The sequence below is a fragment of the Centruroides sculpturatus genome, unplaced genomic scaffold, assembly GCF_000671375.1.
Source record: "Centruroides sculpturatus isolate CEXI.00-Female unplaced genomic scaffold, Cexi_2.0 scaffold37, whole genome shotgun sequence".
Classification (NCBI taxonomy): domain Eukaryota; kingdom Metazoa; phylum Arthropoda; class Arachnida; order Scorpiones; family Buthidae; genus Centruroides; species Centruroides sculpturatus.
This window is the reverse complement of record NW_019384346.1, coordinates 174,733-188,049: the sequence shown is the minus strand read 5'-3', so window position 1 is coordinate 188,049 and position 13,317 is coordinate 174,733. Positions and strand designations below refer to the sequence as shown.

The following is a 13,317-nucleotide window of genomic DNA, read 5'->3' as shown; positions in this document are numbered from 1 at the left end:
ATTCCCCTTGGAATTCCGACAAAACAAAATTCAATCTTAACTTAGTTACAAATTCTCTTATAACTATCGATCCTAACCGTCACCTCAATTAATACTCGGAACCTTTTTCCTCCACTCAAGACTTTTCCTGTTTTCCTATCGTCAAAATCGAACCTTCAATTTCCTACTAGGATTTCCTATTTTTACACCTTGTTCACTGCTACTAGCAGACCAACGCTTTCGGTTCAGGAGCTCACCTCGTCTATCTTCACTTGAGTTACTGTACTTATAGTCTGAGGTGACGTCACAGTTCTACTTGAGACACTCCCCTCATTTACATATCTACGCGTAACATTCTTGTTTTCTCTTCGTTATCTGGTAGCTTATTTCTCGACAATACTTTGTTAACCTTTTACAACATTTCTTTAACAATTATCGGGATGTTTAATTTAAGGTTACACAAGTTCCTAAAAGTCTATTGGGGTGTCCCCCCTTCAGTGTGGACTTACAATTCTGCCGCTCGGGCGTGCACGTGAGTGTGAATTCTAGCTATGGCGCTGTCGTTTCGTTGTTGGTGAGTTGGTTAATCCTTTATCTTCTCGTTTTGACCGTTCTGGGGTGATGGGTAAGGAAACCTTCGTCCTAACTAAACATAAGCCCCAAACAGAAATATAATAAAAGCAAAATAAAAGTAAAATAAAAATAAAGCTCGGACTTAGTTCCTTACAATATCATTTCATAGATGTTGAATCTGTCTATGGGTATTAAATAATTCTGTTTAATACTGTACTGTATGTGTATCCTGTATTTCAATACTCTATTTTTTTAGTGGATTGATTTACAATGGGGTTACATTCTGAAAAACACATCATAAGTCGAAAATATCACAAATCAAAAATAGGCTATATGCAAGGTTATACAGTAACTAGAGTTTGGGCTCTCATTGATTGTCAAACTCATGAGCAATCGCCCTGCTTAGATATTATCTGAAGTTTCTCAATAAGAATAACAGCCTCCTCTCCTAACCAGTAACAGGAGAGAGTGGGACATTTTGCAAGTATAATGTGTATACTATAAAACACAAGATATAAGATGGTATATATAAAAAGGTCTCAAGAAGATTAACACATCAGTAGAGCAGCTTTAATTCAAATTTTAACAGTTTCTCCTCACTTGCATTGGCCATCATATGTCAAAACATGTCTAATAACAGTATGTGAGTAATAATACAGTACATAAAGCATATGAATTATATAATTCACTTACAAATTTATAAAAGTGAAAAAAATGCAGTATTGAACTTAGCAGGATTCATTACAGTACAGGATTAACAGTACAGTACTTGAATTATATAGTTGTTTATGTCAATTCTCTCATTAACCCATTTGGGTGGCCACCTCATTCAAACTATATACCCTGAAGGTGGTAACATAATTGAGGTTTTACTGTATACACTATTTTCAAATAGTCCTAGTTTTGCAATTTATAGCTAACATTTAAGAATATTTGTTATAATTTATAAATAATCAGTCTAATTTTACTCTAAACATTAATACTCTAGCTATCTCAACAAAATAAATTATATTTAATACAGACCTTTTAGTCAATAATAATAAATTATATATTTTAGTCCAATATGATCCAAAAAAACTGATTAGTTATCCAGGATTTAATGTTCCAGCACCTCAGAATTTTATAGATGTAAGTTTTTGATTTAAATATATTTTTGCATTTATAATTAATTTGAATAAAATTAAAAATTGTTAAATCTTATTTTTATCGTATTAATTTTTCATACTTGTATTAAAATGGAAAGTGTTTGATTTCACAATTTTTATATAGTGATGATTAATAAAAATAATACATGCATGCTATTCAAAAAGCATGCATGTTTAATAAATGAAATTATCGATAATATTGTTTTCTTATGAATTTGAAAGTGAATAAATTTATAAATTAAAGGCTCATATAAATTTTCTTATACTTGCAACATATACACTACGAATATTTATTGTTTAAATCAAAGGCACATGTAATATGTGTGTATATACCTGCAGAAGAACTCTTCAGTTAATCTCAGTAGAACATTTTTTAGTTTTTAATACCCAAACTTAATACAATGTACGGTACAGTACAGTACATATCTGTCAATATGATGTTTACATCAATATAACATTTTAAACACAATGCATGATAGTCTTCCAAATCACATTACAAATAAAATTGAAGAAAGAATTGCTTGTAGCCATTTTTAAATATGTTGAATGTCAATAAAGGGATGTGTGTATCTCAGATATTGCTGGTGCATCACCATCTATAACAGAAAGCCTAAACATGTGACAATATAATAATAGTCAATCAATTCTGTGATTTATAGATGTATTGGAAACATTTTAAAAATTATGTCATAGTAGTCAAGGGCTGAACCCTCACTGATTGCATGTTTTATGATTGGGAGGTGGGTCTCATTCAGAAATCCAAGAGCAAAGAGGATACACAAAGTTAAGACTAATTATTAGAAAGCAGAAAATTTTTTGAATTTCTTAAATGATCTAATTTACATAATGTCTTTGTATCTTATTAATATATAAATGATGATGATGATGATGATGTAATATTATAAGGACCTTTAAAAAAATATTTTTAAATGAAAATGCAATTTGTCAGATAAAATGTTTTAAAATTTTCTTTTAAAAGAGTCCTTTAATCTTACATGCTTTTTTCTTTAAAGTATATAAGTGCAAGATCTTATATTATTATTTCTAATTTTATTTCTTCATTCAAAAATGGATTAATAAAAAACTTTTAATATCTTAGGAATATAAAACATTAAAAATGCCATCCATGCAATTTAGTCATTTACGTTCTGAGGCAGAGAAAAAAATGAAAGCACCTGTAAGCTTTTTTAATATAACATAAATTTTGAAATATCCATATTTTATGTTTTACAATTAATAAAAACTAAAAAATAACTTTTTAGGAAGCTGTTCCATACAGAAAAAGAAAACTTGATGTGAAGCCTGATAAAAAACGCAAAGTTGAGAGGCTAGATCAAGATTGCCAAGATATGGATGTAGATGATATTGGTATTTATTTCAATTATAATTTAAAAATAAATAATCTATTGATTAGGGGAAAAAATAATAATAAAGACTAATTCTTTATTACCTAATTATTTTTTATATTAATGTATTTTTTTGCTATATGTCACTTTCATATTGAAAAACTACCAAATTTGTCGTCCTCATAATTTATCCTTTGTTTATAAGATTCAAACCATTAAACAAAATTTCTCTTATTTATTATTACATAAATAAGATTATTATATATTTTGAATCTACTACTAAAGTAAAAAAAAACCAGCATATGATTATTATTATAAATTTTAACAGAAATTTGTATCCACATAATAAAATATATTTTATAATGTTAGTGTAAATGTGTAAATCTAATGCAGAAACAATAACTTTCATAAAGTTGTCAATATCAGAAATGTAAAATGTTCTGAATAAAAGTACATGATTAAAAAAATAATGTTATTAAATAAAATAATATAAAATTGAAAACATTGTTCTTATAAGAATATATACTTTGTTCTCAAATACAAAATATTGGCAGACGAAGTTGGTATCAATTACTTCAACTCTATTGTTTTGTTTGTTTGGAATAATAAAACAGCATTTACTTTCAGGAACAGAACTGGTAGAACTGGATGAGAAAGAAACCCAAATGTGCAAGTTTATTCCTCCATTACCACCCGACAGCTCCTCGGATTTACCTCCACCTCCGCCACCGGAAGAAAATTTTTCAATCATTTCAAATCAGGAGAAAATATCATCTGGTAGAATGACATATCTGAGTCTTTCAGATTTAGAAGAAGTTAAACAGCAAATAATGTTGGAATTAGAAAAGACATCAGAAACCAGTGACAGTAATAAAGACTGTTCTTTATCTCAGGATTCGAAACATTCATTGCAGTTGGAAGAACTCGACACGGTTAGTGACAACAGCCAAAATTCTGTGGAAAGAACTATCAAATATAGTAATTCGCTGTCCATCATTGAAGGAACTCCTGTGGTAACTTCTCACAACCCATTCAACAATTTACCAAATCCTTCAAAATTCTCTCTTGGAGTTTCGGACCACTTGCCTTTCGAAAATTTGCCAAATTCTACCGGAACTTATGAAAAAATGAAAGATGTACTCAACAAAGTGAGGAAAAAAGTTCAGGATTTAAACAACTAAAATGAGATTCAGAGTATGCTTCTTGTTTTTATTAAGTTTCTTTAAAAAGTCTAAATACGTGGATTTTTTTTTAAGACAAAGCACAAACGATCATCTTAAAACTTACAGGTGAAATAACTTATGTTTTTTTAAGTTAAATTATAAAAAGAAAACATGTATTTTAATGCATTTGTTAAAATCTGATATGATATATATATATATATATTTCTGCCTATGACATATAGAGTATATGTATGTTTATATCTATTTTAATTAAACAGTTTTTAAATTTTATAATTCTTTTCATGTAAAAACTTATATCATCATACTGAATTTTTAGTTTACACCCCTATATAATAATAATTTTTTATGCACATGCATGCACAAAAACAAATTTAACATACAGATTTTCTGTTGCATAAGTTATTTAATTCTGAATGCTCATTTCTTTTGAAAATAGTTTAGAAATGGAAGGACTAAAAGTCCAAACACAGATAAATCGTTGGAAAGTTTTATACTAGAAATTTGATAAAGGGCATTTTTATATGGAATATTTTAAATGCAAAGGCATTCCTAAAAGAACACTCTGAAAAGCAGTTAGAAAATCAAACAAGATGACTGAACAAAGGTAACTGAGGACCAAAAACAACCTGGACACAGTTACAGATGACGTCTTATTTTACACCAGATAACTCCAAAATCTGAGGGGGGAAATGAATTTCACTTCTGGTGTAATGTCCTCTCCAAACTCCATGAAAAGTTCTGACAGTTTTGGTGTGAGCAGACATAAGTCTTCACAGGTGTATCTCGGAGCCTGTTTCACGCACTAACTTTGCATTAATAAACATAACTACAGGTTGAGAATCCTTTATTCAAAATTCTTGAGACCAACAATGTTTTGGATTTTGGAATACAGTAATACCTCAGTTTTCGTCGCTAATCCATCCAAAAACAATTGGCAAAATCCAAAACCGAGACAAATTTTTCTATATGAATCAAAGTAAATCCAATTAATTCGATCTAGACCAGGGGTGTCCAACCTTTGTTTCTCTGAGCCACATTAGAAGAAGTCATGGAGTTCTGGCCACAAGTATATTAGCGAGGTTGAGGCTGAAGTTTTAAATGCGAAAACATGTACGTCGGACATTCAGCGCCGCTTTCCTGTAACTCTAGATGTTTGACAATGGTGTTTGGATAGACAATGGAATCATGCTTGACATTCCAAACACCATTGTCAAACTTCTAGGCTTACAGGAAGCGGCGCTGAACGTCTGACATACATGTTTTCGCCTTTAAAACTTCGGCCTCTACCTTGCTATTTAAGGGTTTACATGTCTAGATTATATTAATAAGTATTAAAACTTTAGCACAAAAAAGGATATTTTAAAAAAATTACTTCTACAGACACTTTTAATTTCTACTTAGAAATAGATAAATTTATTTATTATAAAGGAGAAAAATTTATTTGAAAAAACAAATATTTGTTTTTTTGGGGGGTCTTTAATTAATAAAAAAACAATGAAACACCATTTTAAAGTGCATTTTTATTCGACTAATATATTTATAAATAATATGTAACCCAAAATACAATACAAATTATATTTTTTACGCCAAACTAAAAAAAGGGTAGCCAAATCTTGCAATGCTGAAAGGAATATTAAATAAAGCTAGAGTTGGGATTCAAAGGATTATAGACACAAATTTGGGGAAAGGAGAGAGAGGTTAAATAGACCTTCTGTTATGCAAACATTGATCCTTAACTTTCCAACCTTTCTCACTTCTTTTTATCTTTTGGCCTTTCTCTCCTTTCCTTGAATTTGGGGCTATAATCCTTTGAGTCATGACTCCAGCTTTATTTAGTATTCTTTCTTCATTCACACATTCAAGTACAGTAGAGCGTCGATTTTCCGAAAGTCAATCATCCGAAAGAATTCCAGTCGGCAAATTTAAACTTTCGCCAGTGCTGTGGCGCTTCAATCTTTTGCTACATCTTGGGCTACTCAAATATTTTACGTTTTTGATACTAAATTAACATCTGAAGTATAATTTTTTTATTATTTTTATATTTTTCAATATATTTATTTTGTTTGTACAAAATAAAAAAAATAATTTTTAACGATACAATAGTCTTTGTTAGGCTTAACATCGACGAAAATTCAACGCAAAGCGACACGCAACGGAGAAAAATTTTGATATCGGATACGTTAAACTATTTTTTCGTACATAAATCAGTTATCCGAAATATCAGTTATTATACGAACAATCCCAGTTCCCAATTGATTCGGAAAATCGACGCTCTACTGTATTTGAAAATATTTCCTTCCTATTAAAAAATAAAATATGTATAAAGGTTTACAGCTTTGTGAAACTTCTTTTTTGAGGTTTATGCCATTTAAATAAATAAATAATTAAAAAATTTGTCGGTTTTGTTTACACATTTATTGGGTCGCATGTGGCCTGCGGGTTGGACACCCCTGTTCTAGACACTCCAAAATACATACCAAAAACATTTTATAGAGAATAAATTTGTTATAGTGTTTAACAGTGTTTAAAACAAAAAACAATAAGAAATTAATATAAAATGAATATAAAAGACTAATATGTAAAGAATAAATGAACATTTAACATGGCATTTACCTTTCTGAAGACTTCTTGGCATATGGACGACTGCGAGGAGGGGAGAGGGGGAAATGTGTGGGTCACCTTTGTTTTTGCAAAATTAGCAGTGAGGTCATGTGAACACACCAACGAAATCCGAGGCAACTGATGAAAACCAAGACAATTTTCGACAAAACTGAGATATTACTGTATCTGTATACAGTATTTTCATCTGATTTTATTTCTTTTTTGTGTTATTTTATTTAGGAATTTTTAACAAAATGCACTTTGCTATTACTGGAAACGTAATGTCTTTAGATCACAACCTCTTCAGTTTCCAGCAAATGTAAACTGAATCAATTTACTATTAGGAATTTTTATTAATTTTTAATAAAAAAATTTTAATGCTTATATGAATATGTTTTTTAAACATGCCTTAACGTAGAGTGAAAATATTTTTAAAAGATGTTCACAAAGTTTACAGCTTGGTGAGTTTTATGGCAAAAAGGGCCTGGGAAGAACACAAACATTTCCAATACTACTAGGAATTTTCCATTTGTGGCCTGTCATGTCAACCCTCAAAAAACTGTTTTGATAATTTCAGATAAAATCTATATTATGTTTATATGCTGTTCATCTGTATTATCTGATAAGAATGGACATTTAAAAATGATTATTAAAAACTGCTTTTTTACATAAATTTATTCTCAAATATTTACAATAGATGTGTTAATAAAAAATTCTCAAACCAGTAATCAAATTACAAATTTGCATATTCAAACAGCATATAAACATGATCAATGAAAATTTCTCCAAATACCTTACCCATGGCAGTAAATGTACTGTATATATATCTTGCATGGGGCCAGCATTAGAGTTTATGCCACCCAGGGCAAGACATGCATTTGTGCCCCTTATCTCTCAACATTAAAACAAAAGTTTTAAAATGCATACTTATTAGAAATGAGAAGAAATTTTTGAATGTTTTTAAATTTAAATTTTATTTAAAATAGATTAATTTCACTTACACTACTATGATAGTTTCACTCTTCATTATTTTCATTCACAAAAATTTGCTGCCCTGGGCAAAAGCCCAGTTTGCCCATGTGGTAGTGCCAGCCCTTGATCCTGTGTGTACTGTAATTATCACACAGAGTAAGAAAAGCAGAATCATTAGCAATTTATAAGTAAACATTTACAAAACAAAGTTCTCCTCTACAACAAAAATTGGTACATACACTGTAACAGGCATTTCAGTGTATTCTTGGAAACATTTTACTCAAAATGTAGAGGCAAAAAATTTATATGCACCCTACATTTGCAACCATTGCTTGACTTGAAAACTTTGCTGCTTTGTGCCTTGCACGGTTGCTAATATGCCAAACAAAAGGCAGTATAAAAACAATGGAAGAAAAAGGTTTGAACTGCTACAGTATGTGAGCATATCCAGAAAAATACAATGGAGTGTCCATGTGCAGATTTCTCAGGAATTACATCTGAACAAGTCTATTGTCAGAATACTATTGCTGCTTTCAGATGCAGTGGAACAGACTGCCAATGACTACTGCCAGGGAAAATCACATTTTGCATTTTCTTTCTCATAAAATACTGACCTGTTACATTTGTGGAGGCAGCAGAATTTTGAATGTATAGACAGTTGCAGTTTGTTGCAATACAGGGCAAACAGATTACATACACAAGTAAGCTGAATCCCATGTTCAATTTTAGTAGTAGAATGCAAGAGGCAAGGACAACCTGTCCTGGATAGATACTCAATGGTGGAAGATGATTTGGTCTGAAGATTTATGCTTCTGTCCTCTACAGAAATACTGGACAAAGAGATGTGCAATGAAGCACTTGTCCAAAACTGCTTGAAGCAAGAAATCAAGTTTTCAGCTACAGTGCAAGTGTGGGGTGTAAATGCTGATGCAAAATATACAATTTTGTTCCATTCATTGTATGGAACCAAATTGTATATTTTGCACCAGCATTTCCTGCCTTCTGTGGTAATTTTGTAATTATTAAATTACAAAAAAGTATTTTTTGGCCAAATATATTTTCTAATAATTCACTGGATTTGACACTTCAGAAGAAAATTGTGATAAAAAGTTGAAGAAAAGCAAGATAAATCCGTGATGTCGAGCTTTTCAACCTGGCGCTTTACTCACTCATTTATGCTTACTTTTTTCACAATTTGTTCATAGAACACAATATATAATGCACGCAAAAGTTTAAACAATGATTTCTCATAAACTATTACTCATTGGCACGAGTTATGTTCAGGGTTCTTATTCAAATTTTTGTTTTAAATTTTATGACTCCCTGACCAACTTTATACAAATTCAGACCTTCACATTCCTTACAGTGTGGCATATTAACAAAAAACAGAATTTGACTTACTGTGCACATATACTTTTGCCAACTTTTTAGTTGGTTACTTTTTCTAATTAACAGTTACATATTTTTTATAATTGCTGAATTATTAAAATTGAAAGTAAAATATTTTATCCTATTATTAATCCACAACCATAAAACTACTTGGCTTTAAAAAAATGCCATTATTTATTTATCATCATCATCATCTAAAAACTGATTATAATTGGATTTTTAGATGTTTATATTTGTATACTAGCTGTTACTTGCGGTTTTGCCTGTGCGGATTTTGCAAGCAAACCCATTTATATTCAGTATTTCAACAACCATAGTAATTATTATATAACACCTACCGCTGAGAATGATGAGAATTGCCGAGAATCAAACGAACTATTTTCAATTTGATCAATTTTCTGGAACGTTTACAATCGTTTTATAATCGAACCAATATGCAATAACAAATTCGAATTTAAAACGGTTCGAACATTTTTAAAATCGAAATAGATAAAAATATTTATAACAATGTCTCAAATGTTATCAATTTAATACACCTAAGTACTCGATGAAGACTAAATCCTCGCCCTCTCCCGCCCGTGGGGGAATTTTGAAAAATTCCTTAGTGTGCATTGCCATGGCATACCCTACTAAAATGCAGATAAAAACAAAAAATTGCATCTAAAATAGTACAGTAGAAGCTGTTCTTCCAGTTAAGCCTTAATGCTCTCCCTCTCCGCCCGCGGGAATTTTGAAAAATCCCTTCTTAGTGTGCGTTTCCATGACGTACAATACCCTAACTGTCTACCAAATTTCACCTCTTTAGGTTAAACAGTCTGCACTGGGTGACGATGAATCAGTGAGTGAGTGAGTCATTCAGTCAGGACAAGCAATTTTATACAGTATATTTAGATATGCACCATGTTGGAGTAAAGTGATAACTGGCTGAGTACTATAGTGGGAAGTTATAAGCCATGGTGCTGAGTCACCCCCCCCCCAGTCAGCACCATGAATAACCAGTATTATGGTTATATTTACATATAGGATTTGTTAATAAAATTATGCACAAAAGTATAAAATTATTAAATTTGTCCCTTAAATTCCCAAAGTTTATAAAATATTAATAAATTGAAAAAAATCAGAATTTTGTTACATAAAATTATTAAAATGAAAAATAAATGTTAATTGTGAGGGATTTGGAGAGAGTTAAAATATTATATTCTAATTTGGAACAGTTTGTGACTGATATATGTCATCTGAGAATGGTCCATACATTAGGCTGAAAACATTAGTGTATAGCAAATAAATGTCTCACATAAGCCAAAGGTGTGATGATTTTAGAAATTAAAGTATTTCAAAAAATTTTAATGTTAGACTATTAAGAATATTACAGATTTTTCTCTCAAATTCATGATATTGCAATAATTAATATAGAAATTTAAAAATTTTTTAAATGACAATTGGTACTGATGTATGTCATATTTGAGACACAAGATCAGATGTTTGGGTCTCCAATTTGGGTGAAATGTGGTGAGCATGAAGCTCACCACATTTCATCCAAATTGGTGTGAAACCCCTCATTCAGAGCTTGAATGAAGGGTTTCACACCACCCCCAGAATTGTTGACCCTTTGCAAGATTTTCACCTTCAAAGATCAGTTTTTAACATGTATCATATACTGCCTAATCTACAGTAGAGCATCGTTTATCCGAATCAATTGGGGACTGGGGTTGTTTGGATAACTTATTTTTTGGATAACCGATTATATACGAAAAAATATATTAACCTAACCCGTGTTGAAATTTTTCTTCGTTGCATGTCGCTTTGCGTTGAATTTTCATCAATGTTAAGCCTAACGTATACTTTTTAAAATAATAATCGTGGCTATTGTATAGTTAAAAATTATTTCTTTATTTCTTACAAACAAAATAAATATATTGAAAAATATAAAAACCAAAAAATATATACTTTAGATGATGATCTAGTGTCAAAAACGTACGATTCAGCACGACGCACAGTCCTCAAAAAAACAGCACACAAATGAGCCAGTGCTGCCAACTAAAAAACACACACCAACAAAAAAATATTGGATTAGCCCAAGATATAACCAAAGATTGCAGTGCCACAGCACTAACGAAAATTTAAATTTGCTGACTGGAATGCTTACTGATAAACGACGCTCTACTGTATATGTTTTGGATGTAGATGTGTGCTTTGGTGACCGGGTGGAGGCAAGCTCTACACCCCCTAAAACCATATAACATCAAGTACTCCACGAACAGTCAAGTGGGCTACTCGAAGCTGGCACAGTTGCATGGACTAAATAGTTAAATACGACAGTCTTAGTGGACGATGGTATTGCATATTGGATTAAAGTTATAACTGACATCCCGTTAACAGAAAAGAACCAAAAATTGTGACATCATTTCTTGTTAAATGAAAAAGAAGTCTCTGTAGATTTAACTTTCTTATGTTGTTAAGTAAAATTTATGCTATCCTACGATGGTGACCCTGCTTAAATTAGTGTGCTTTTAATCAAATATTTTTGTTAACTTATCAGTTTAGTTTGGCATGGCAAATTGTATGGTAGACCTATTTAATTATTTATATGATTTAACTCAAATTTTCCAAACTATGTTGTAATAATTATTAATTGGTTCATAAATTATGGTTTTATTTTATCCTGGGTCCTGAGAATATTCTGCACCACTGCTCATAAGTTGCATTGCACAACATTACTTCTTGCTGCCTGTAGACAGCTACGCGTGGTCAGACATACAGCCAGCAAACAAAATGAACAAGACAGCCAAGGAGACAAATTCCAACTTTCCATGACTTTTTCCAAATACTAATGAAAATTCCTGACTTCCCAGATGGTTAGGAACCCTGTATGTTATCATGCATTTATGGGAAGTGTGCTAAAATGTATTAAAATTTCAGCAAAATCCAGAATGTCAAAGCTTGGATGTCTCTTTGTCAGTTTCTTAGAATTTCAGAGCATACTGCTATTAGAAGTAGAATTTTGTTCAATAGAGAGGTTTTAAGGTCACAAGTAATAAAACACATGCTTGCTCTGCCCCTTTGCCATGTTTATGGTCTAGCTTCCACTTGCATGTTGTTTGTTATGACAGGTTGGCAGTGTTTTTTTTTCTATTTAAACTTAATAGAACTGCAGTATTTTTATATCATGGACAAAGTTAAAAAAGATGCTTTTCTGGTGGGCTATTCTTGCAGTCTGACAGGATGAGATACTGTTTTATAAAAAGAGAAAGTTTCATTATGTCAAAGTGTTGATCCATACAAAGCTAGGGTCTTTGTTGTAGATCAAGAGTTATGGCCTAAAGTAGAATTTGGTGACATCATATACTATTTGGTTTTGACGACAAATTACTACAGTCTTTCACAAATGAAAGTTTACATATCTTTATGGACCATAACAATCTTACAAGTGGCTGGATTTTTCCTGATTATGTACTCTTTCATAACTCTCTTGACATGCAGTTGGGTTATGGCTACTCTCATACCCCATGTATAATGTTGCCATCCAGTCTGGTGATTCATCATACAATGAGGAAGGTTTTCCTTTGGGGTAAAAAAAACTTTCAATAATATATTATTATGACAATTTAATATTAAATTATTATTGTTAATATACAGGGGGTTGCAAAAGTAGGTATACAGTTGTTATTATGGAAAAAAAATTATACAGGGAGAAAGAAGGAAGAAACAACATTTATTTTTATGTACAAATTACATCACAAATAAGGAATACAAACTAATAGAAGATAAAAATAATAATAATAACTCTCCCGTGGTCACCACCTGGTCGTGGTGGGAGAGCCCAGTAATTTTACTGATCCATAGGGCAATGCAAGCTGGAGCACAAGCTCCTGGTAGGGACACCCATGCCAGTAAGGTCTATGGGGAGAAATGAAGCTAAGAGTGACCACACACCCACATTCTGTGGAGAAATTTATGATGGTAGTAACCAGATCTAAGTATGATACCGGCTCGGACGTCGCCCGGGTTAACAAGGTCCGCGTTCGTGGGTTAGGCAGAGGCTCACGTTCGAAAAATAGGCTCCAGTCTCCCTTGGTTACCGGTGGCGAAAGCAGCGCCGGCCCAAGCATGGCTACTGCAATGCCCTCA

The 13,317-nt window shown here is 31.6% G+C and overlaps 1 protein-coding gene across 2 annotated transcripts in view; it reads left to right on the top strand.

Moving 5' to 3' along the window:
* The window catches only part of LOC111635826 (zinc finger CCHC domain-containing protein 8 homolog), a 34,447-nt gene extending 29,982 nt beyond the window's left edge, over window positions 1–4,465 (top strand). Inside the window, exons 10-13 of one of the 2 annotated variants that reach the window (XM_023380937.1) lie at window positions 1,610–1,680; window positions 2,797–2,874; window positions 2,960–3,065; window positions 3,671–4,465. In XM_023380937.1, coding sequence (XP_023236705.1) covers window positions 1,610–1,680; window positions 2,797–2,874; window positions 2,960–3,065; window positions 3,671–4,224 — 809 coding nt within the window. In that variant the 3' untranslated portion in view covers window positions 4,225–4,465. The remainder of the gene's footprint in view (window positions 1–1,609; window positions 1,681–2,796; window positions 2,875–2,959; window positions 3,066–3,670) is intronic. The other variant, XM_023380931.1, reaches the window with a different exon arrangement.
* The last annotated feature ends 8,852 nt before the right edge of the window (window positions 4,466–13,317 follow it).